The sequence below is a fragment of the Musa acuminata genome, chromosome BXJ2-1 (genome assembly GCF_036884655.1).
Source record: "Musa acuminata AAA Group cultivar baxijiao chromosome BXJ2-1, Cavendish_Baxijiao_AAA, whole genome shotgun sequence".
Lineage (NCBI taxonomy): Eukaryota > Viridiplantae > Streptophyta > Magnoliopsida > Zingiberales > Musaceae > Musa > Musa acuminata.
Window position 1 is genome coordinate 37,294,873 of NC_088338.1, and position 23,926 is coordinate 37,318,798.

Below are 23,926 nucleotides of genomic sequence, written 5' to 3' on the forward strand. Positions count from 1 at the left end.
TGCTCAAAGCTGATCTTCCCTTCTTGCGTCACTTGAATTTATAATTGAAACTTTTGAGGAATATCATTAACCACAATAATTAGTAAACATAAAGATCAGTACCCAAAAGATTACCATATTTCACTACTAACAACTTAATGTCTGTTTGCATACTTAACACTATGGACCAAAAACCAACATTTTAAAACTACTCTACTAGTTTCTAAGAGTGCAAGAAATAGATTAATCCATTATCTTAATCAGTGTTTAGAATCTTAATCTGATACTGGTACTAATTGTTGGCTAGATCTGCAGTACTAGTATAGAATTAGGATTAAGATAAGTTTGTCTCTGGGATTATTCTTCACCTATTGTTAACTTTTCATCATTTTGGAAATTATTAGCACCCTAAGTTCAGTGGCAAGAAAAGATCTAAGTAGCCAAGCCCAAATAATCATGATCTTGTAAATAATTGTTGTATTGTTTTGGCCTTTTGGGAGTTCTAGAGAGATTTGACTTCATCCATCGCATTAGAACATGGGTTAATATTACTCTTCTACCATTTTGGAGATTGTGTGTGTGTGTGTTCATTCCTTCGAATTTTATTCTGTGGTTTTTACACTTCCTATGTTTTCACAGAGTGGATATTGAATAGTTCAATGGTAGTAGTAGTAGAGAAGATATCCAATTAACTATTGGCACTAGAAGTAACCTTACCAAGACTGAAGTGGGTTCAAGATCAATTATTTGGTATAGGATTGGACTGACTTAAATTTATTAAACAGGAACATGTTTTCTTTTTTCTCTTTGGGAAATGCTAGAGATAGACTGGAGGAAACATTCAGAATTGCTCTAGAATGGTAAAATCAATCAACACTAAGCAAAGTTGTCTTAATTGACTACTAACTGATTAAAATTGATCGGACTCAACTTGATCGATTGGATTAGCCAATAAATTGAAATTGGAGGCTGATTTCTACAAAGGGTGAATCTAATGCATGACGCTGTCTAAAGAGATTAATATCTGTAGTCTTACCCTTGAAATTAGAGTGATTGTTTTTTGTTGATGTGAGCCCTAGTCACTCAAGTTGGAAAAGAATAATTTTACGATTCTACCAAGGTTCACCCTTTGGAGGTTGATTCCCATAGTCCATAAAAAATCTGGGGATTTCTCTAATCCTGATCTAGATTAGTTGGGATTGGTTCCTAATCAGCGGATCCAATAAGCCATCACACTTAGTGGGATAACCTTCATCAAGTGTAAGCTATAATGTGATGAAGTATCTAGAATTTTTTTTATTCTAAAACAACTATATCTAGGTTCTCCTGGATGAGGGTGAAGCCCACTTCATTTTCTGTTTTGTTAGCGGCTATAACATCAGGGCACTTGTGTTTTGTGACATGTGAGTCATGCTAAGACCATGGTGCATCCTAGTTAGTCTATGGCCTAGTGGTAGGATAAAGGACCAAGAATGATAGCAACATGTTGGCCTTGTTACGTCTTGGAATCCCACATTACCTACAGGAGATTCTAGAAATTCAATGAGCCTGACTGGAATGCTGAAGATTTGAATTGGAGAGATAAAGATATTTTCCTGACTGACCATCATCAGGGGTAGACTATGACATAAAATGGCATACGTGTCATTATCTACTATCAAAGAGTAACGTTAGATAAAGCCTGTGTTCTAGGCTGGGTAAGTGAGATGCTAAATATTCCTTAAAATTGTGATTTGTCTTCTCCATTAGTAACCTAATCATGATAGTGTAATCTTCTTTACAGTATAAAGTGGAAGGTTTGCTCTTATTTTCCATCTTCCTTATGTGTCAGACGTTTTGATTATGATTTCTGGATACATAATGGTTAGAGACAGGCTTAGATGTGTTTGAAAGTAGAAGAATCATTCTGATCTGGAACCTAGACCAGTATCTATAGTGAACCTTTGTTTGGCCTACTTCAGATTATAATCTCTAGCTCCATGGCTGTATTAACTTCACGTCAAAACAGTCTTATTTTACTGCCTTAATTTTCTAGCATTATGTTGATTTCTGGTGTAAGTAATTTATTGGAGTCCCTCTTAGTTTTGTCTTTGAAGTAACATATTATCAACCTAAGAACCATCTAGAAAGTATTCTAGAAATATGTATGCCTCTGAACTCTGAAAATATTTTGGTTGACAGGTTTTGTATCACAACAAAAATGGAAGTACCGGCTCAAATTGGCGACTGTCTCATCCACTGGAGGATATTTAGAATCTTCTAAAAATGGTTGCTCGAGTCTCGTGCTGGCAGTTTGTGCATTGAAGGTGAATACATATATGGCTTTGGTGGTCATCAGACTACTGGCAATGATTCCACTCTCATGCAACTACAATTGGCACATCCTCGGGTGCAAAGGTACAATGGATAACAAACTGTTACTACCAATCATGATGGTCGTGTGATGGAGATATCTCTTGAGCATGTTAATTTAAAACACATTTCCATAGCCAAGAAAAATCAATGAGTTGGAGTAAAAGCGTCATGTTTTCTGAAGGTGTCTATTTTTAGGATCAAGGACTGTTTCATATGCGCCCTTGACATTTTGCCCAGTCTTTTATAATCACTTGTTTCAGTGACATTATTGATGTTGAGTGCAGCTGTTGGATTATGATAGGAACGGTCTCGAAGTTAAGTGCGAGCTGCAAAGAATGTGTAAGCATAAGCATTTTATTGGATGGCTGTTTTTTTCTTTCAATTTTTTTTTTCTTGAATGTTCTCGTTATATTAGACAGCGTACGAGATGCTCGTACGTGGACTCCAGTTGGAGATTCAAAAGGACGTCGACGGTTTCTAGTGCTTGGCCTCGAGCCAAAGTGAACTTTTATTACCTGCTGCATGGTCTATGTTCTGTATTGATTGCATAATCCATTATAACGCTGCTTTAATTTTGTTCAGATCGTGATTCGCCTTAAGTTCTATCAGAGTTACCTCTGGTTTAAAGGTACAAACCCCAATGTTATTCAGTTACCTGAATCAAGTCATCCAAGAAGTTTCATTAACCGTACAAAGGCAATGATCTGTTCTCGATACGGGGTTTCTGTATCATGATTTCAATTATTCAATTTGATTATCTTAGGAGTTTTTCTACTACCATCCTGAAATGATAACCATTTTATATAGTAGTTTATAATACAAGAATTCTTACGTACCTATTGGCAGAAGGAAGATTGTTAAAAATCGAATGTTTCAAATCCTTCTGATTACAGAAAAATTTATCCCAAGGTTTCACAATTCGTTGAAGCAAAGTTTCCTGCTTCTTGAGTCAAAAATATTAACCCTATTTGATATTTGATTTCAAATATATAAATATGAAGAATGTATTCTTCTTGTTAGAAAAGCTGTTTGTTTCATCAAGAACAAAAGGTTAGATAAAGATCATTAAAGATTCATTGATATATTTGTAACTTGTGATTGTTTCTCAAAATAGGATGAATGTTTCAAGCATCAAACACTAGTCAATAAATAATGAATTTATTTCCTACTTTTATTGAACATGTTTGGATATAGAGAGTCATGGGAGAACTTGATCATCAAATAAACAAAATGGTATTGGTGAATTTGATCAAATAAATAGCTTGGAGATTTCTGTTGCTAGGCATTTAAATTTGTCCACTTAACAGGTAATTTAATGTACACTCAATATATTCTTTTTACAAAAGGAAAATTAAATTATTGCTTTAATGTTCTACATAGGCAAATCCGTGGGATAATTATCCATCGAGAACATGGATGATCGACTAACTCTTGCATCATTGGTAGCCCAATTAGTTGTCTGATTACATTCTCTTTAACAATGTAAAAAAAAAAGAAGAATGAAGTTAATCATTACAGATGTGTTTTGACTTTGTTGAATGGTGATTTGCAGATGTCAAGGTGGATCAACTTCCTTGGTAAAGATGTCATAGTGTTAAAAGAATCAGTTTCGATTTGGATGTATTGGATTCCTTGATCTAAATATTAAAGAATTCTTGGAGAAAATTTAAACAAATTTATATCTTGAATACTAAAAACCCCTAAATATTTAGTACCAATGTCCCAATTAGTGCAATCTTTTTTTTTTAATGTTATTCTGCCGTAGAAAGTTTTTAATTAAAACTTCAATTTTATGCAAAATCAAAATAGGCATCTAAGTAACACTAAACGCATGTAAGGGTATAGAGTTTATAACTGATTTAATTAGGACAACCCAACTAGATTGTGAAGGATGATTATGAGATAAGTCTGGATCGAATTTTATTCATCATGATAAGAAAAAGGCAATCTTCTTGGAGAGATTGTGTGGCTCTGAGGTATTTAAATTAGAAATTTCCTTCTTTCAAGTTTAGAAGAGAACAAATATTATTTATAATATGCTTGAGAATAGATTTTGAGAAATATATTTCTGATTTAGAGAAATTAATTTTTTGGTCTATTAAAATCTCGTAGATGGTGGAGTTGATAGTTTGACAAGATTCTTTATTAGCTCGAAAGCATAGTAAGATATCATGAGTAAATATTATATAACTAAGTTGGCAATTTGGGCCAAAGTGAAAAAAATAATTTTGATTTAGAAGACAAGGGTTTGAACTACCAGACAGGATAAACAAATAAGGAAATAATGGTTCTCCTTATCATACACCACAATAATATTTGACAGGAGAGAAAAACTGACCATTAATAAGGTATTGAAAGGAAGAAAAAGGTAATGCAAGCATAAATCTAATGGATAAATTTAAGTTGAAAAATTCATTAAACTAAGAACTTATACGATGAAATTTCAAGAAAACCTATCAAAAGCTTTTTCTATTTCATTTTAACTATAACTAGTGCGTTTTTCCCTTTATAAGAATATATAAAATAAATAGTATTTTAAGCAATCAATATATTGTCGATTGCTTGCCACTAATAAGGTGGGAATGGTTTGAGCTTGTTTGTGACAACTTAAGAAAGGATTCTATAGTTGATATTAGATAAAGCAATAGGTCAAAAAAGATTTATAGTGAATGCATTTTTTAACTTTCGGTATAAAAGTTAGGGAATATAATTATGATGAAAGAACCAATTAAAAGTTCTTTGTAACATTGTGAAGTTTGCTTAACTCTTTGTGTAGTTTCATCCTCGCCAACGATCCGAGGTTGTAACATAGTTGACGTTGAATCTAAAGGATTCACTACTGGATAAATACCTTTGGCAGCTAATCCTCTCGATAATATGGTAGTAGCATTTAAATGTGCAAATGTCGTGGTAGGAGCAAGGTTGGTCAAATCGTTCGTAGGTACAACTTCATCCATATAAGAGGCAAATAATATCCCAATAGTATCTATAAAAATCTCTTATCAACCTAATAGGTTTTTACAAAGTCCCATGACATAATTGTTAGTGATAGGTGCTCTCTAGGCCAATCGCGTGAGTGATGATATGTTTGACATAATACATAATCTTTTTACTTATTATTTATTTGATATTTTTCTCACTTTATATTGTCTATTACATATATTGTGATGTCCATAGATTTATGCAATGAGAATCAGATTGTGATAAAATCACGATAATGAGACTGATTCGCCTTTAAACATAAACCATAAATAATCTCAGTCATATTTCACTCGAGAGAGATATCGAGATGATCGGATAGACTGATGTGCTGTACACCCATCCATATGATGGAGGCGACTAGTCTCAGAGCTACTCGTGTGGGGATGCTAGGGATACCGCATAGGTGCTCATGGAGAATGAGTTCACTGATTGACCCGCTCATGAAATGTTGAATGGTTGATGATACCTTATTGTTAGACAGTGATTCCGTCATCATAATAGTATATCTAGTCCTTAGACTTGAGATACCAAGTATGTCCTGTATGAGTACTTCACTTTTCGATACGGGACTTATAGACCTGAAAGATTTATATTTAGCACAACTAGTCATTGGGAGTGGTAGCCAACCTTACAAGGGCTATTGAGTATTGATAGAGGATCATCCATTCTCAATGTTATGAGAGGAATATCCGATATATTCATGCTCAAGCAAATCTCAAGCCAAGGTCATTTGGATTGAGAGAGAAAGTGTTCTCGGGGAGAACCCATATGGTTTCTACTCGAGTCTTGCTGTTAGAAACCATATAGGTTTAACAGCACCATGCCCGATATATGATCTCTGGGTTATTAGATGGATGAGAGACTATAAATATATGATAATTAAGGATAGATAGGTCCAATGGATTGGATTACTTTGTATCATTTGGGGATTATGGCGTAGTGGTCCAGTACGTCTGTAGTCGATGAGTCGAGTGAATTATTATAGAGATAATAATTCACTAAACCAGAAGGAGTTCTGATAGGCATAACTCACGATCAACTCGATATTAGGCTTAGAGGGTCACACACATATGATAGGTGTTGCGGCGAGTAGAGATTTGAATATGAGATACCCACTCGAGCCCCTATCTTATTGGATATCCAATAAGCCATTGAATTATTGGATCTTATGGATAAGATCCAATAAGAGCCAATAAGAGATTATTGGGTAGCGACCCACTAATCTAAGAAACTTGGGTAGTTGGATGGAGATCAAGTACCAAATAGGGCAGGATCCATTAGGGTTAAGTTGATAGGGGGTCTCTATAAATAGGAGGGAACCAAAGGGCCATAGGCTAGACCTATTTTAGTTGTCACCTCTTGTTCTTCTCTCTCCCTCTCCTCCTTGGCTAGCAACTCATGTTTGAGATGTGTGGACAGCAGGAAGGGTCGACCCCTTCTTAATCACGTGGTGCGCGTGGAAAGGAGGTTTATATAGCGATTTGAGGAGCATCTTCGTAGCCTATCTTGAACATCACTAGCTTATCTATCTCAAGAAGCAAAACTTGCAACTTTCACATTGCAAAAGGAAGCAAAAATAGCTAGCTTGCATATTCTAAAATTTTTAAAAAAATTTGCTAGCTTGCATGATGATAAAACTGGAGATTTATGATGCAATGATTTGTACTTATATCTCTAAACACTTGAAAGTTACACTTTTCCTTTTTGTTGATGACAAAGAGGGAGAAGTATGATCATGTTATGCATGATGATGTATTGCAAATATTCATGATGAAATTTGCAATGACTTGAATTCAGCTTGAATTCAATGTTCTATTAATATAATATATTGATAGAGGGAGTTAAGGTTAACTCTGTTATCAATTGGTTATCATCATAAAAAAGGGGGAGATTGTTGAATCTCGTATTTTGATGATGAAACCAATTGATAAGTGTTTATGATTTGATCTGCATTTTTAGTGACACAGGATGCTTCGATCAGGATGAGATAATTAAAGCAGGAAGAATCATGTTAGGCCGGTGGAACATGTCAGAAGATTGGACGTCGAGCCGGAGGATCAGTTGACGTATCGATAGAAGGCTTTGGGCCATGAATTCGGGCAACGGGCCAAGAAGAGCAGATATTGCGCTAAGGATATCGGAGTTGCGGAGTCAACTGGCCGATTAGGCAATAGACCGCAAGAGAGGACGATACGTCGAAGAATCAGATGAAGCGTCGATTGATCAATGAAATGCCAGACAACATGATTCAAGCTTAGTAATAATTGTCTAGATCGAAGTATATTTTATATGTGCAGGATTAACTACGATAGCAAGACATAAAACAAAATGAGTCTCGAAGTCAAGGACATGATTTCGTTGGGAGTTCGAGAGTTCGTCAGAAGTCCAAATGTTTGTCGGAAGTTCTATAGGAACCAGCCAAGAAGTCCAAGAGCTTGCCAAAGAAGCTCATTGGAACTCACTAAGAAGATTGTCGTGAAGTCCAAGAGCTTGCTGGGAGTCCGCTGGAACATTACCGAGAGATCGTCGGAAGATCACCGGAACCTTGCCGGGAGAAACTAGACTTACAAACTTGTTTAGCTTAGAATATGTCTTAGGAATCGTAGTTAGTACGTAATTGGGTTTGGATTTGGGTCAACCCAATTAGAGGCTAGTTGGGCTTATGTAAGGACTGTGTTGGGCCCAATGAAAGACCTAAACAGTGTCCCAAGAAGTGGCATAGTCTCCGAGACTGTGTCAGACAATGGTACCGCTAGTTTGGGCGGTGGAACCGCCCTTGGCAGGGTGCCAGGCGGTGGTACCACCTAGTGGCAGCTTGCTAGGTGGTGGTACCGCCCAGTGCAGTGTTAGTGTCAGACTGACACTAGCGGTGGTACCGCCCAGCACAGGCGGTGATACCACCCAGACTCAAGAAACCTGGGATGAGATGTTTTTAGGCTCCACGTTTGAATCAACTTGAGGCTTATAAATACCCCTCTCATCCCTAGTTAAAATACATAAGCACAGAGAATTTTAAAAGGGAAAAACGCTGTAGAAATCTCTTGTGAGAATCCTCCTTTAGTCTAAGTGTTAGAATAGTTTGAGAGAGGAGTGAGTGCTTGTAAGGGTTGTCTCCTAAACCCGGTAAAAAGAGAAGAGGGGTGTAAAAAGGAGGTTGATCTTCGCCTATTAAAGGAAGATCGATAGTGGATGCTGGTGGCCTCGACGAAAGAGGAATCAACAGAGTGGATGTAGGTAACGACGACCGAACCACTATAAAATTGGCGTGTTCTCTGGTTTGCATTTAGTTCCTACAATTTACATTAACTGTAAATTGCCTTTAATACATTCTTACTTCGCTTTTAAAGTTAAGCATTTCCGAGTTCGATTTTATTATATGAAAGGATTTTTTCGAAACTGATATTTTTATCCGCTGCACTAATTCACCCCCCCTCTTAGTGCTGACTCTGTTCCTAACATGATTATCATATCTTCTCCCCCCTTCGTCATCAACAAAAAGGAGAAGTACAACTATAAAGTTTTAGAGATATGAAAGCTTAGCTATTTAACAAAATTTTCATCACTTTAGAACATGCAAGCTAGTGAGTTCTTTCTTCTCTTTTGAGAAGTGCAAGCTAGCAATTTTTTGCTCCCTTTGCAATATTCGAGCTAGCAATTTTTGCTTCCTTTGCAATGTGCAAGCTAGCAATTTTTGAGAATGTGAAGTTTTGTAAAGTTTTTGCTTCTCTTGAAATAACAACTTTTTGCTTCTCTTGAGACGTGCAAGATAGCACTTCTTGCTTCTTTTTTGAGATGAGCAAGTTAGTAAGTTTTGCTCTCCCTTTGTTATTGTCAAATAGAAGGGAATAATACAATGTTGTAATTCTTTTTCCTTTACATCAATTTTCAAATTATGACAAAGATAAATAACAAAGGATAAATTTACATCAATATTTCAATCATAAAAAATAAAAGATCAAGTCATGAATAGCAAAAGACAATAACCATAAAAGATAGGAAATGATCTTGATTTAAAAAGAACACTCAAGTTCCCTCATTTGAGTAATCGCCTCATATTTATCGTAATATAAGAGAATCATCTCATCGCTACCCGACATAACTCCTAGATTTGTGATGAACTTCTTCATCCAGACTCCCTCTTTTGCTGCCTCTATTGTAGTGATGTATTCCACCTCTGTGGTCGAGTCAACAGTAGTGTCTTACTTGGAACTCTTCCAGCATACTACTCCTCCATCCAGGGTGAACACATGCCCATAATTATATTTGCTATCATCGATATTGAACTAGAAGCTTGAGTTTGTGTAGCCCTCAACCTGAGACTACTTCCTCCATATACTAGTAAAAGATCTTTAGTCTTTCTTAAGTACTTAAGGATACACTTTATTGCTTTCTAGTGCTCTAAGACTTGATCCACCTGATACTTGCTCATGACACTCAGAGCATACGTTATATCAGACCTAGTGCATAGCATGACATACAGGATAGACCCTATCGTTGAGGCTTAGGGTATCCTATTCAAGTTCGCCCTTTCGTTAGGAGTCTTTGGGGACATACTCCTAGAAAACGATATCCCATATCTCATCATTATGAGACCTCTCTTGGAATTTTTCATGTCAAATATTTTAACAATAGTGTTTATGTACTTGGACTAGGACAAGCCAAGCATATTCTTGGATCTATCTCTATAGACTTGAATCTCTAATATATAGGATGCTTCCCCTAAGTCCTTCATAGACAAGTGTCTAGATAGCCACGCCTTTACTATAAAGAGCATCCCTATATCATTCCCAATGATTAGGATATCATCCACATATAATACCAGGAAGGCGATAACGTTCCCAGTTACCTTCCTATATACAAAAGGCTCATCTTCATTCTTAACGAAGTCAAAGATCTGATTGCCTCATTAAATCTTGTGTTCCAACTTTGAGATGCTTACTTCAGTCTATAGATGGATCTAAGCAGCCTATACACCTTATCTGGACTATCCTTGAATATAAATCCCTCAAGCTATATTATATACACTTTCTCCTCGAGGTTGTCATTGAGGAACACGATTTTCATAGGGAAATCTAGGAGCGACATTATATACACTTTCTCCTCGAGGCTATATTATATACACTTCCTAAAAAGGTGTTCGTAGTCATGCAAAAGATTAGGGAACAAGAACTCGTAAAATTTAAATCTACGTGTGAGATAATTATGTTACCTAGGGAGATCGTATATCTCTGAATCCCTGTAGATCTATAGGAGAGGATAAAGGAGGTCAAGCATCATCCTCTCTAGCGGTGATCCATATAGTAGGACTACGACGATACTCCTCAAATCGCTACCTAAATCTCCACACTTGCTATCTGAGGAGGAGAAAGGGAGAGGAGAATAAGAGGTGGCAACAAAAAAGCCTCTAGCTTGTGGGTCTTTGGCTCTCTCCTATTTATAGAGGCATCATATCAACTTAACCTTAATAGATCCTACCCTATTGGGTATTGGATCTCTATCCAACTACCGAAGCCTATTAAATTAGTAGATCTCTATCCAATAATCTCTCATTAGCTCTTATTGGATCTTATCCATAGGATCCAATAATTCATGGGTGTTGAATCTCAAATTTTGACGATGAATCCAATTGATAGTTTATGATCTAATCTGCATTTTAAGTGACGCAAGACTAGCTTTGATCATGAAGAGATAATTAAAGCAAGAAGAATCAATATTAGGCCAGAGTAGAACATGTCAAAAGATTAGACGTTGGGTCGGAGGATCAGTCGACGTATCGGCAGAAGGCTTTGTGCCATGAGTTTGGGCATCAGGCTTAGAAGAGCGGACATTGCGCTAAGGAGATCGGAGTTGTGGAGGTCAATGTGCCGATTGGGTAAAAGGCCATAAAAGATTATGCATCGAAGGATTGGACGAAGCACCGATGAACTAATGATATGTCGGACAACATATGATTAATGCTTGGTAATAATTGTCTAGATCAAAGTAATTTTAGTTGTAATTAGATTAGTTTAGAATGTAATTAAGCCAACTTAATTAGAGACCAATTGGGCTTATGTTGGGGCTGGTTTGGGCTAAGAGAAAGACCAATTCAGTAACCCAAAAGTTGGGTCCAGGTGGTGCCACTGTCAGAGGCTTAATCTCTAAGACATAGTCTCTAAGACTATGTTAGACGGTAGTATCGCCAAACTGGGCAGTGGTACCACCTAGTGTCAGGTGATGGTATCGCTAGACTAGGCAGTGGTACCGCCCAGTGTTAGTGCTGCAGGTGGTAGTATTGCCCAGCACAAGCGATGGTACCGCCAGGACCTAGGAAACCCAAGATGAGACCTTTTTTTGCTCCATTTTTGAAACCATTTGGGGTCTATAAATACCCTAGCTATTCTTGCATGGAGATGCATAAATTTGAGCAAAAGAGGGGGAAAGAACACTTGAGTAAAAATTGTAATCTCTCTAGATTAGTGAGTCTCTTCCTCCTAGAGTTAAAAGGTTTCTAAGGGAGGAGTAAGGTTTAAAAGAGAGGTGTAAAGGTTCTCTCCTAAGCTTGTGAAAAGGAGAAAAGAGTTATAAGGGTAGTTGATCTTCGTCCGTTGAAAGAAGATCAGTAGTGGAAGCCTAGTGGCCTCAAGTGAAGAGAAATCGGGAGTGGATGTAGGTTACGATGACCGAACCACTATAAAACTCGGTTTGTATTTACTTTAAGCTTTTTGCTTTCATTGCAAACTACTTTACTCACTACTTCAACTATGCTTACGAACGTGCACTCTAAGTCAAGATTATTTCCAATATCGGCTTTTATCGAATAAGATTTTTGAATCGACGTAAAGTTTTATGATAGCACTAATTCACTCCCACCTCTTAGTGCCAACTTGATCCTAACAGTTGGTATTAGAGCTATGTTTTTCTCATTTGGTTTTATATTCAAGAGAAATAGCTTTTTTCGGCTTTCAAGAGGGTTACTCTATCATTTGTCCTCCTATGTTCAATGGGACGAACTATACATATTGGAAAACTAGAATGTGAGTTTTCTTGCTTTCTATGGATTTCAATTTACGGAATATTGTTAAACTTGGCTTTCAAAAATCTTCTAAACTAATGAACGAATGGAATAATTTGGAAAATAAGATTTTTTCTTTAAAAGCTAGAGCTATGAACACTCTATTTTGTGTTTTGGATAAAAATGAGTTTAATCATATTTCTTTATGTGAAACTGTACATGAGATTTGACACACACTAGAAGTAACTCATGAAGGCATGAATAGAGTAAAAAAATCTAAAATAAATCTTTTGATGTATAATTTTGAAGTGTTTCAAATGAAGCCAAGCAAAACTATTATTGACATGTACATCGATTTTACGGATGTCATCAATAGTTTAAAAGCACTTAGTAAAAGTTTTTCAAATCTTGAACTTATTAATAAAATTTTACGTTCTCTTCCTAAAAATTGGGATCCAAAAGTAACAGCAATATAAAAAGTGAAGGACTTGAATAATTTTTCACTCAAAGAACTTATTAGGTCTTTGATGACCTATGAAATGACTTATATTGAATATAATGAACATAAGAACTACCTTTCAAAGAACAGGAAGAATTTGACACTTCGAACAATAGAATACCACTTGAGTGATAAGTCAAGTGATGATGATGACTTTGAACTTCTCATTATAAAATTTAAAAAGTTCATAAAGCAAGAATCAAAAAATAAAAATGAACTTAAAAAGAAAATGTTGCCAAAGAAGAAGAAGACACTAAAGGCGACTTGGGACAAATCGAGTACATCCGAAGATAAGGTTGCGAACTACGATTTGGTGGCTTTTGACAACGAGATAAGTGACTCAACCAAAACCCCTTTACTTTACTATGAAGTTACTTGATGTTTTTCATAAGTTGTCTTTAAATTATTTAGTATGAAATAAAAAAATACAAAAAAATCATGTTTTTTTTTCTAGTGATTTTGAAAAAAATTAAAAATTTGAGCATGAGAATTGCATGTTAACTCCTAGCACTAAGCATGAAAAATTAGATTCATTTAAAAAAGAAAAATATATTACTACAACAAACAAAATGATTTTGATTGAAAATGCTTTATGTTTGATGAAATCATGCTTGATATTTTAATGATGTAATGAAAATGTTAAAAGGTTTGGTATCATGCTTGATAATTTTATATTATGCATGAGGATTTGAAGTAATGATGATTTGAAATCTTATGTTTTGGAATTATGTGTTACACTTTTGATCTTAATGATTTTTGTGATAAATATTTTTTTTGAGTTTAAACGATAATGCATGGTTTTGGCTTAGAAAACAATGACATGCTTGTATAAAATCAATCACATAGAGGAATGCATTATTTTTCTTGAAAATGACTCTATCCCCAAAAAATTATTAATTTTTTTAACAAGAGATCCTAAGAGATTAATAAATCTATTTATGTCATTTTGAATATCTTGAAATTGATTTTGATGATTTATCCAAAAGAATCATAATTTGTCTCTTGATATTCATAACTTAAAATTTGTTTTCATGAATTGTATATCTCATCACCAAGTTAATTTTCTTGATATATTTCATACGATGATTCGAAAAATGATGTAATGGAAAAAGTTTTGCACTATTGTAATCATCCCTTCTTTCTGACAATGACAAAGGGAGAGCAAAACTTGCTAGCTTACTCATCTCAAAAGGGAAGCAAGAAGTGCTATCTTGCAAATCTCAAGAGAAGTAATGTTTTCTAACTTACACATTTCAAGAAGATGCAAAATATGCTATCTTGTACATCTCAAATTTTTTTTGCTAATTTTCATATCTCTAAAACTTGCTAACTTACACTTTTCTCCTTTTTGTTGATGACAAAGGGGGAGAAGGTATGATGATGATTTGAATCATGCATGATATGATGCACTTTGATGTATATGAAATTTGATGTTTTGAAATTATGATTATGTATACAATACTCATGATTTTATTATGATGATGTATATGATGTATTGCATATGATGTGAATCATTATTAAAATTACTTTAACTTGAATTCAATGTTCATTTCAATATGGCATATTGATAGGGGGAGTTTGGTTTAAACTTCGTCATCAATTGGTTGTTATCATCAAAAAGGGAGAGATTATTGAATATCGAATTTTGATGATGAAACCAATTGATAGAGTTTATAATCTAATATGTGTTTTGAGTGACACAGGACTAGCTTTGATCATAAAGAGACAATTTAAGCAAGAAGAATCAATATTGGGCCGGAGTGGAACATATTAGAAGATTAGATGTTGAGCCGAATGATCGGTCAAAGTGTCGGTAGAAGGCTTTGTGCCATCAGTTCGGGCATCGGACCTAGAAGAGCGGACATTGCGCCAAGGAGATCGGAGTTTTGGAGGTCAATATGCAGATTGGGCAAAAGGTCGTAAAAGAGGATGATGCACTGAAGGATTAGACGAAGCGCCGATGAACCAATGACATGCCGGACAACATATGATTAATGCTTTATAATAATTGTCTAAATGGAAGTAGTTTTAGTTGTAATTAGGTTGTATAGAATGTAATTAAGCTAACTTAATTAAGGGCCAATTGGGCCTATGTTGGGGTTGTTTTGGGCCAAGAGAAAGGCCCATTCAGTGACCCAAAAGTTGGGTCAGGCGGTGGCATTGCCCAAGGCTCAGTCTCCAATACACAGTCTCTAAGACTATGTTAGGAAGTAGTACTGCTAGACTAGGCGATGGTACTGTACAGTGTCAGGCGGTGGTATTGCCCAAACACTGTCTCCTAGATTGTGTCAGGTGATGGTACCACCTAGTGTTAGTGCTGCAGGCGATAGTACCGCCTAACATAAGTGGTAGTACTGCTAGGACCCGGGATGAGATCTTTTTTGGCTCCATTTTTGAAGTTATTTGAGGTTTATAAATACCCACACTATTCCTACATGAAGATGCACAAATTTGAGCATAAGAGGGGGAAAGGATACTTACGGAAAAATTGTAATATCTCTAGATTAGTGAGTCACTTCCTTCTAGAGTTAGAAGGTTTCTAAGGGAGGAGTGAGGTTTAAAAGAGAGGTATAAAGGTTCTCTCTTGAGCTTGTAAAAAGGAGAAAAGAGTTGTAAGGATAGTTGATCTTCGTCCGTTGAAAAAATATTTGTAATGGAAGCTGGTATCCTCGAGTGAAGAGAAATCGGGAGTGAATGTAGGTCACGAGGATCGGACTACTATAAAACTAGATTTGCATTTACTTTAAGCTCTTTACTTTCATTGTAAACTGCTTTACTCACTACTTTCACTATGCTTACGAACGTGCACTCTAAGTCAAGCTTATTTCCAATATCGGCTTTTATCGAATAAGATTTTTGAATCGACATAAAGCTTTATGATAGCACTAGTTCATCCCCCCCTCTTAGTGCCGACTTGATCCTAACAAGAGGCTTATTGGATATCTAATAAGATAGGGGCTCCAACGGATATCTCATATCCGAACCTCTACTCATCATAACACTTACCATATTTGTGATCCTATAAGCCCAATATCGAGCTTGTCGTAAGTCATACATGTTAGAACTCCTTCTAGCTTAGTGAATTATTATCTTCATAATAATTCACTCGACTCATCGATTGCGAACGTAATAGGCTACTATGCTACAACACCCAAACGATACAAGGAAATTCAATCCTTTGAACCAATCTATCCTCAATTACTATGTACCTATAGTCCCTCATCCATCTAATATCCCAGAGACCATATACTAGGCATTGTGCTATCAAACCCATATGATTTTTACTCATGTCTCACTCTAATCGGATTCTCCCGAAGAACTTTTTCTCTCTCAATCTGAATGACTCTAGCTTAGGATTTGTCTAAACAAGAACACATGAGATATTCCTCTCATAACACCGAGAGTTGATGATCCTTTATCAACACTCAATAGTCATTGTAAGGTTGATTGCCACTCCCGATGACCAGCTATGCTAAATCTGGAACATCCAAAACTATAAGTCTGGTATCAAAGAGTGGAGTATACATATAGGACATCCTTTATGTCTCAAGTCTAAGGACCAGGTACACCATTGGGACAATGGAATCATTGTCTAAAAATAAAGTATCATTAACCATCCAACATTCCATGAGCAAATCAATCAGTGAACTCATTCTCTAATAAGCACTTGCACTATAGCCCTAGTGTCCCCACATGAGCAGTTATGAGACTAGTTGCCTCAATCATATGGACTAGTATACAACACACTAGTCTATCCAGTTCTCTCGATGTCCCTCTCGAGTTACTTATGACCAGGATTATTTAAGGTTTGTGTTTAAAAGTGAATCAGTCTCATTATCATGATCTCATTATGATTTGATTCCTATTCCTATTCCTATATATATATATATATATATATATATATATATATATATATATATATATATATATATATATATATATATATATATATATATATATATATATATATATATATATATGCAACAAGCAATATAAAGTGATAAAATGTCAAATCATATAATAAGTAAAAAGAATATGTTTGTGATATCACTCATGTGATTGGCTTACAAGACACATATGGCTAGTAGTTTTCATATCCATCTGTCAGATTTCATAATTATAGTGTATTGTAATAGCCAACAAAATTCGTATGAATTTTAGCATGGCTACGGAGAGAATGTTTCGTCATAGTCAATACCTTGCCTTTAATAATACCTCTTAGCCATTAGCCTTGCTTTATAGGTCTCTACCTTTCCATCAACTCTGATCTTCTTGAAGATCCACTTGTAACCAATGGGTACAATACCCTCAGGTGCATCAACATGGTTCCAAATTTTGTTGGAGTACATATAATTCATCTTAGAATTCATGGCTTCTTGTCACTTCTCGGAGTCTATACTTGTAATAGCCTCCTCATAGGTTTGAGGATCAATATCCTCAATATTCTCTCCTCTAATATGTCTCATATATCTCTTGGGATGATGGGGTACTCTACCGGACCTACGTAAAGTTGAAACTTGTGTGATAGGTAACTGAACAGACTCTAGTTGTGGAATGGTGCTTGAGATGAGTTATTCAACCTTGCTAAACTCTATCACACTCTCATTGTCTCAACCAAGAATGTAAACCTTCTCAAGGAACACTGCTCTCTTAGCTACAAAGACCTTTTAGTCCTCGGGATGATAGAAATAATACCCATAAGTTTCCTTGGGGTGTCCCACAAACTTATATCATTCTATCCTGGATTCCAACTTATTGGGGTTATCTTTTCACTTGGGCATCACAGCCCCAAATCTTAAAAATATCTAAGAGATGTAAAGACTAAACCCACCACTTTATGATAAACCAAAGAGATATAGAGTTAAAAGAGATAACTCAAAGAGTTTATACAAATACAATAAGATTCTGCTCCTTTCTAACTCTAAAACATCAAAATAAATACTAGTATATGAAACAACCCTTTATTTATAGGGAATTATAAAATTTATTACTTTGCTGCTGATATCTAAGTCTTTCAATACATTCCTTGGTCATGAAGATAATGTTAGGACTCTAGCTAGGAGAGTCCTAATTAAGTTTCATTGAAATGGGCATTCATATAAAACCTACATAGTCGACCCCTATTAAAGAGAGAAAGAGGCTGGCTAAGGATATGATTTATTTGGAGGTTGCTTCTTAGAGAAGTATTAGGAGTTGGAGTCTTGAGTAGGAGTCCTATTAGGAGTTGGGTTTTAGAAGCCCTATAAATAGTCATGTATTCATCCTCTTTTAACAAGAAATAAATGACTCTTTTTAGTAGCCTTTGAGTAGCAACTTGGAGGAAGGAACCCCTATAGAGTTCCAAGGAGACCAATCCCCTAAAGAGATCAACCCTAAGCTTAGAATCCGTAAGGGTTCTATCACTTGGTATCAGAGCAGCGTTCTTGGCATTTTGCTGCCCTTCCACAACCCTCCATAGCCGCCCAAAGCAATTCCTACAATTGCTTAAAAGATCATCGTTAAATTCCATCGTCATCTCCACCACCGGGATCATCCTTTGATCTCCCTGTGAATTGCAACAGGATCTGGTTTCCTACCTTACTACTGTTGCAATTTAGTTATCATTATTCAAAAATCCAAAAAAAGTTGTTCCTATGTTGCTACATAAACTTTTCATCGTAAAGTTTTTATCTCTACAACGAAAGATGCACTACAGAATTCCAACCGCATAGCACAGTTTGTTTGATCTTGCTACTACATTTTATCTGTCCAAATCACTATAAAATTTTTACGATAGTTTTGACACTTCCTAATAATAGATTTTTTTTAATTTCATAAAAAAATTCTTAATATAAACCACTGCCCTTTTATGTCCAAACTGCTACACTTTAGATGTAAAAACCTATTGCAGTACCTTTCCGTGATCCTCAATTTTTTCAAACCTTCCACCACCCCATGCCATTAACCCATCAATAGAAAAAAGTCGGGGACATCTTTGATCTACAAGCATATTCTATGGCTTCTTAAGATCCAATTGATGCCAAATTTGAAGTATTGAAATCTCGAATTGAATCATGGTTTGAATCACGCTTGGAGGACAAATTGCACGCTTTGTTTGCAGAATTCAGAATTGGACAACCGCCAAGTCCAACTAAATTTCAGCGAGGAGAGAGTTTAGAGAGACCTCCAGAGAAGGAGGGATAGCCCTCAAACATGCTTCAGCCATGCATGAGGGTGGACTTTCCATGATGGGAAGAAGGAGACCCGGCGGGGTGGATTTCGTGTACTGAACATTACTTTCATGACTACCGAACGTCGGATGATGCTATGGTGGAAATTGCTGTCGTCTACCTTGAAAGAGATGCTATTCAATGGTACAATTAGCTAGAATATAATCATGGGGCTCCGACGTGGAATCAATTTAATAAAACGCACTGTTGAATCATTTTGGACCTACGGAGTATGAATATATCGATGGCCAACTCGTAAAAATTCGACAAACCTTTACGATTCAAGAGTATCAAACCAGGTTTGAGAAGCTATCCTACCTTGCTCATGATTGGACTGACCATCAATTGTTAGGAACATTCATTGAAGGACTCAAGCTAGAGATAAAAGGGGAGGTTAAGGCATGACAGTCCCATACCGCACAACAGCTCCATACCGTGACAGCTACGATTTCTTTCGCCCAAATACAAGAAGAACAACTTAACCAAGATGCTCAAAGGATGAGAACCTCTCCTAGGCCCATTGAATATAAACCTCCTACTCTCAGCCGTCCTCTGCTGCCAAAAAAATTAACAAGAGAAGAACTATGTGACCGATCAACAAAGGGTCTTTGTTGGCATTGTGACGAGCCATGGAATCACGATCATCATTGCAAAAGGGGCCGCCTCCTACTGATTAAACCTCTTGAAGATATGGAGGATGTCTAGGGGCATGAGAAAGAGGTCGCAGATGAAGAACAATAGTCGGTTGATATTACGATGCATGCCCTTGCCGGTTACGCGAACCTGCAAATGATGAAAGTGGGAGGACTTCTGAAGCAACAACCTATCACCATTATTATTGACACTAGGAGCACTAATAGTTTTATGAACAGCAAGGTTACTATCTGGATGGCCTTATCTATCGAGAATTGCAGTAAGTTTGACATTAAGGTCGCCGACGGACGAATTTTGAAGTTGGATTATAGGTGCCCACGGGTGAAACTGTTGCTATAGGACCAAGAGATAATTGCAAATTTCTTCCTCCTCCTTCTTGATGATTATGAGGCCATGCTCGACATCGAATGACTGACGACATTAGGTGATGTTTCCTTAAACTTTGTGAAACTAATTATAAAATTTTACAGTAAGGAGAAACAAGTGATACTGCCCGGGAAACGTGAGGGCGACGTAACAACGATTTACACACAACGAATGGAGAAGGTTTTGTATAAAGCATGCAGTGGCTTTTTAGTACAACTTGAGCAGCAAACTAAGGGAGAGCCAATAGAATTTGAAGACCCAAACCTACTTCCTTTTCTGGCTGAATTTTTAAATATAATTGACGAACCGCGTAACCTACCTCCTACCCATCAACATGATCATTGTATATCGATTCATCCGGGCAAACCTCCAGCAAATACTCGGCCATATCAGTATCCACATCTTCAGAAGGATGAAATAGAAAGGATTATAAAAGGCATGCTCGAAACAAGAGTAATTCGGCCAAGTTGCAGCCTCTACTCTTCACCAGTGCTCCTCCTATGAAAGGACGGAACATGACGAATATGCATTGATTATCGAGCTCTCAACAATATAACCGTCAAGGATAAATATCATATTCCAGTAGTAGATTAATTGCTGGATTAAAGGGAGCATGAGTCTTCATAAAGCTGGACCTTCGATGCGGGTATCATCAAATACGAGTATGCGAAGAAGACATACCGAAAACCGCCTTTCGAACACACAATAGTCACTATGAATTTTTGGTAATACCCTTTGGTCTCACCAATGCTCCCCCCACCCTCCAAAGCCTTATGAATGATATTTTCTGGAATTCTCTTCATAAGTTTATGCTGGTTTTCTTCGATGATATCCTTATTTATAGCCCTTCTCTTGAAAGTCATTTTCAGCATTTACGACTTGTTTTAACGATTTTGCAAGAACATTTTCTTTTTGTCAAAAAATCAAAGTGCAACATTCTTCAACAGAAGGTGGAATGTCTTAGGCATATCATATCAGAGAAAGATGTAGTGGTAGACCCCTCCAAAATTGAAGCAATGCAGAACTGGCCGACCCCGAGAAACATAAAATCGCTACGTGGCTTTCTCAGTTTAATAGGCTACTACCGTAAGTTCGTGAAAAACTATAGAAAGATTAGTGCACCCCTTACTTCCTTACTAAAAAAAGATGCTTTCTAATGGTCGGATAAAGCCACTACCACCTTCGACGAACTTAAAGCCGCAATGACGACAACACCCATACTAGTGCTACCCGACTTCGGTAAGACTTTTGTTATTGAAGCCGATGCCTCCGGAGCCGGAATTGGTGTTGAACTAATGCAAGATGGCCGCTCCCTCACTTATACCAGTAAGGAATTATCTTCTTCCCATCTCAAGATGACTATTTACGATAAGGAGATGTTCACGATTGTGCATGCGATGACCAAATGGAGACTATACTTGATCGGGCGACGTTTTCAAATCAAGACCGACCATAAAAGCCTAAAATATTTCTTGAAGCAGAAGATATCTTTTCCCTAGTAGAAAAAATAGATAACAAAGCTTCTTGGATATGATTATGAAATAACTTACAAAAACGAGAAAGAAAATATTGTTGTAGATGCTCTTTCGCGGCTACTCGAGCAAGTTGAATTTTTGGCCGTTTCACTTCCGACCAGCTACTTCCTTGAGGATATTAAGAGGAAATGGTAGGAAAATCTAGAGACCAGTAAGATCATAAAAAAATTAGAGGAAACACCAAGCTCCATGGCTCATTACAGTTGGAACTCAAAAGAATTGCGCTATAAGGGAGGCATTGTGCTTGTGCTAAATTCTACCTGCATAAAGACCATCCTTCAAGAGATGCATTCCGCACCTATGGCTGAGCACTCTGGGTTCCTTAGAACTTATAAGAGAATTAAGCAAAATTTTTATTGGGTAGGGATGAAAAATATTATTACTAAATTTGTGGCACAATGTGATGTATGTCAGCGACATAAAGGTGAGACAATGGCAAGTCCTAGAAAGCTACAATCTTTACTTGTCCCAGACTTAATATAGACTGATATATCAATGGACTTCATTGAAGGGCTTCCCTCATCATAAGAAAAAGGTACAATTTTTGTTGTGGTGGATCGCCTTACAAAGTATGTTCACTTTTGTGATGTTCGTAATCCTTACACTGCTTCTAGTATTGCTCGAATCTTTATAAAAATATTATAAAATTATATGGGATGCTGAGATCTACTGTATGTGATCATGATAGAGTCTTCACGAGTAGATTTTGGACATAGTTATTCTATATATATGGCACTAAATTGAAAATGAGTATGGTGTATCACCCACAAACCGACGGCCAAACTGAAGTGATGAACAGGTGCTTGGAGACATACCTGAGATGCTTCACCAGTGACTAGCCAAAAGAGTGGACAAAGTGGCTTTTCTAGACCGAGTGGTGGTATAATAAAACTTATCATTCATCCATAAAATGTACTCCTTATGAGGCTATGTATGGCCGACCTCACCTTGTGATCCCAAAATATATGTTGGGAACCTCTAAAATAGAACAAGTAGACAAGGAATTATAGGATAGAGATAAAATGCTAAAGTTGCTAAAAGATAATCTCACTATAGCTTCAACAAGGATGAAACAACAATATGATCAACATAAAGGCGAAAGAGAATTTTCAGTAGGAGATTGAGTCTTCCTACGACTCCAACCGTACAAGCAAACATCAATCCAGACCAGAGCATCTATGAAGCTTTCATCTCGATTCTATGGACCCTACCAAATTTTAGAGCGCATCAAAGTGGTATCATACATATTAGACTTACCCGCCAGCTCCCGAATCCATCTAGTCTTCCAAAAATGAGACAACCCAAAGCCATCTACCAAATATGACTACTACTAGTCATAGGTGCCAAACAAGCCAATCACGTGAGTGATGACACGTGTGACTTGATACAGAATCTTTTTGCTTATTATATTTTGGCATATATCACTTTATAACTATTGCATATATATATATATATATATATATATATATATATATATATATATATATATATATATATATATATATATATATATATATATATATATATATATATATTGTGATGTCTTTAGATTTGTGCAATGGGAATCGGATCGTGATGAGATCACGATAATAAGATCGATTCACCTTTAAACACAGATCCTAAATAATCCCGGTCATAGGTTACTCGAGAGGGACATCGTGATAACCGGACATACTAGTGTGCTGTATACCCATCCATATGATGGATGCAGTTGGTCTCATAGCTGCTCGTGTAGGGACACTAGGGATACAGTACAGGTGCTCATTGGAGAATGAGTTCACTGATTAATCCGCTTACGGAATGCTGGATGGTTGATGATGCCTTATTGTCAGACAACGATTCTGTAGTCCTAATGGTGTATTTGGTCCTTAGACTTGAGACACCAAGGATGTCCTGTATGAGTACTCCACTCTTTGATACCAGACTTATAGGTTTGGCTGTCCCAGATCTAGTATAGCTGGTAATTGGGAGTGGTAGTCGACCTTACGAGGGCTATTGAGTGTCGATAGAGGATCATCCACTCTCGGCGTCATGAGAGGAATATCTCATGTGTTCTTGCTCAGACAAATCCCTGGCCAAGGTCATTCGGGTTGAGAGAAAAGAGTTCTCCAGGAGAATCCAATTAGAGCGAGACTCAAGTAGAAACCGTATGGGTCTAACAGCACCATGCTCGATATACGGTCTCTAGGATATTAGATGGATGAGGGACTACAGGTACACGGTAACTGAGGACAAACGGGTCCAATGGATTGGATTCCCCTATATCGTCTAGGGACTACGGCGTAGTGGCCTAGTACGTCCGTAGTTGATGAGTCGAGTGAATTATTATAGAGATAATAATTTATTGATTTAG

General features: G+C 36.7%; 1 protein-coding gene across 4 annotated transcripts in view; it reads left to right on the forward strand.

Annotated features, from left to right (window-relative positions):
* LOC103973245 (uncharacterized) overlaps nt 1–2,915 on the forward strand; it is a 62,905-nt gene extending 59,990 nt beyond the window's left edge. For 3 of the 4 annotated variants that reach the window (XR_001976465.2, XM_009387752.3, XM_018821359.2), the window contains one exon: nt 2,161–2,652. Coding sequence is in view for 2 of the 4 variants with exons in the window: in XM_009387752.3 (XP_009386027.2) it covers nt 2,161–2,232 (72 nt within the window). In the remaining 2 variants the exon portion in view is untranslated. Of the gene's footprint in view, nt 1–2,160 lie in introns of all 4 variants that reach the window. The other variant, XR_010481854.1, reaches the window with a different exon arrangement.
* The last annotated feature ends 21,011 nt before the right edge of the window (nt 2,916–23,926 follow it).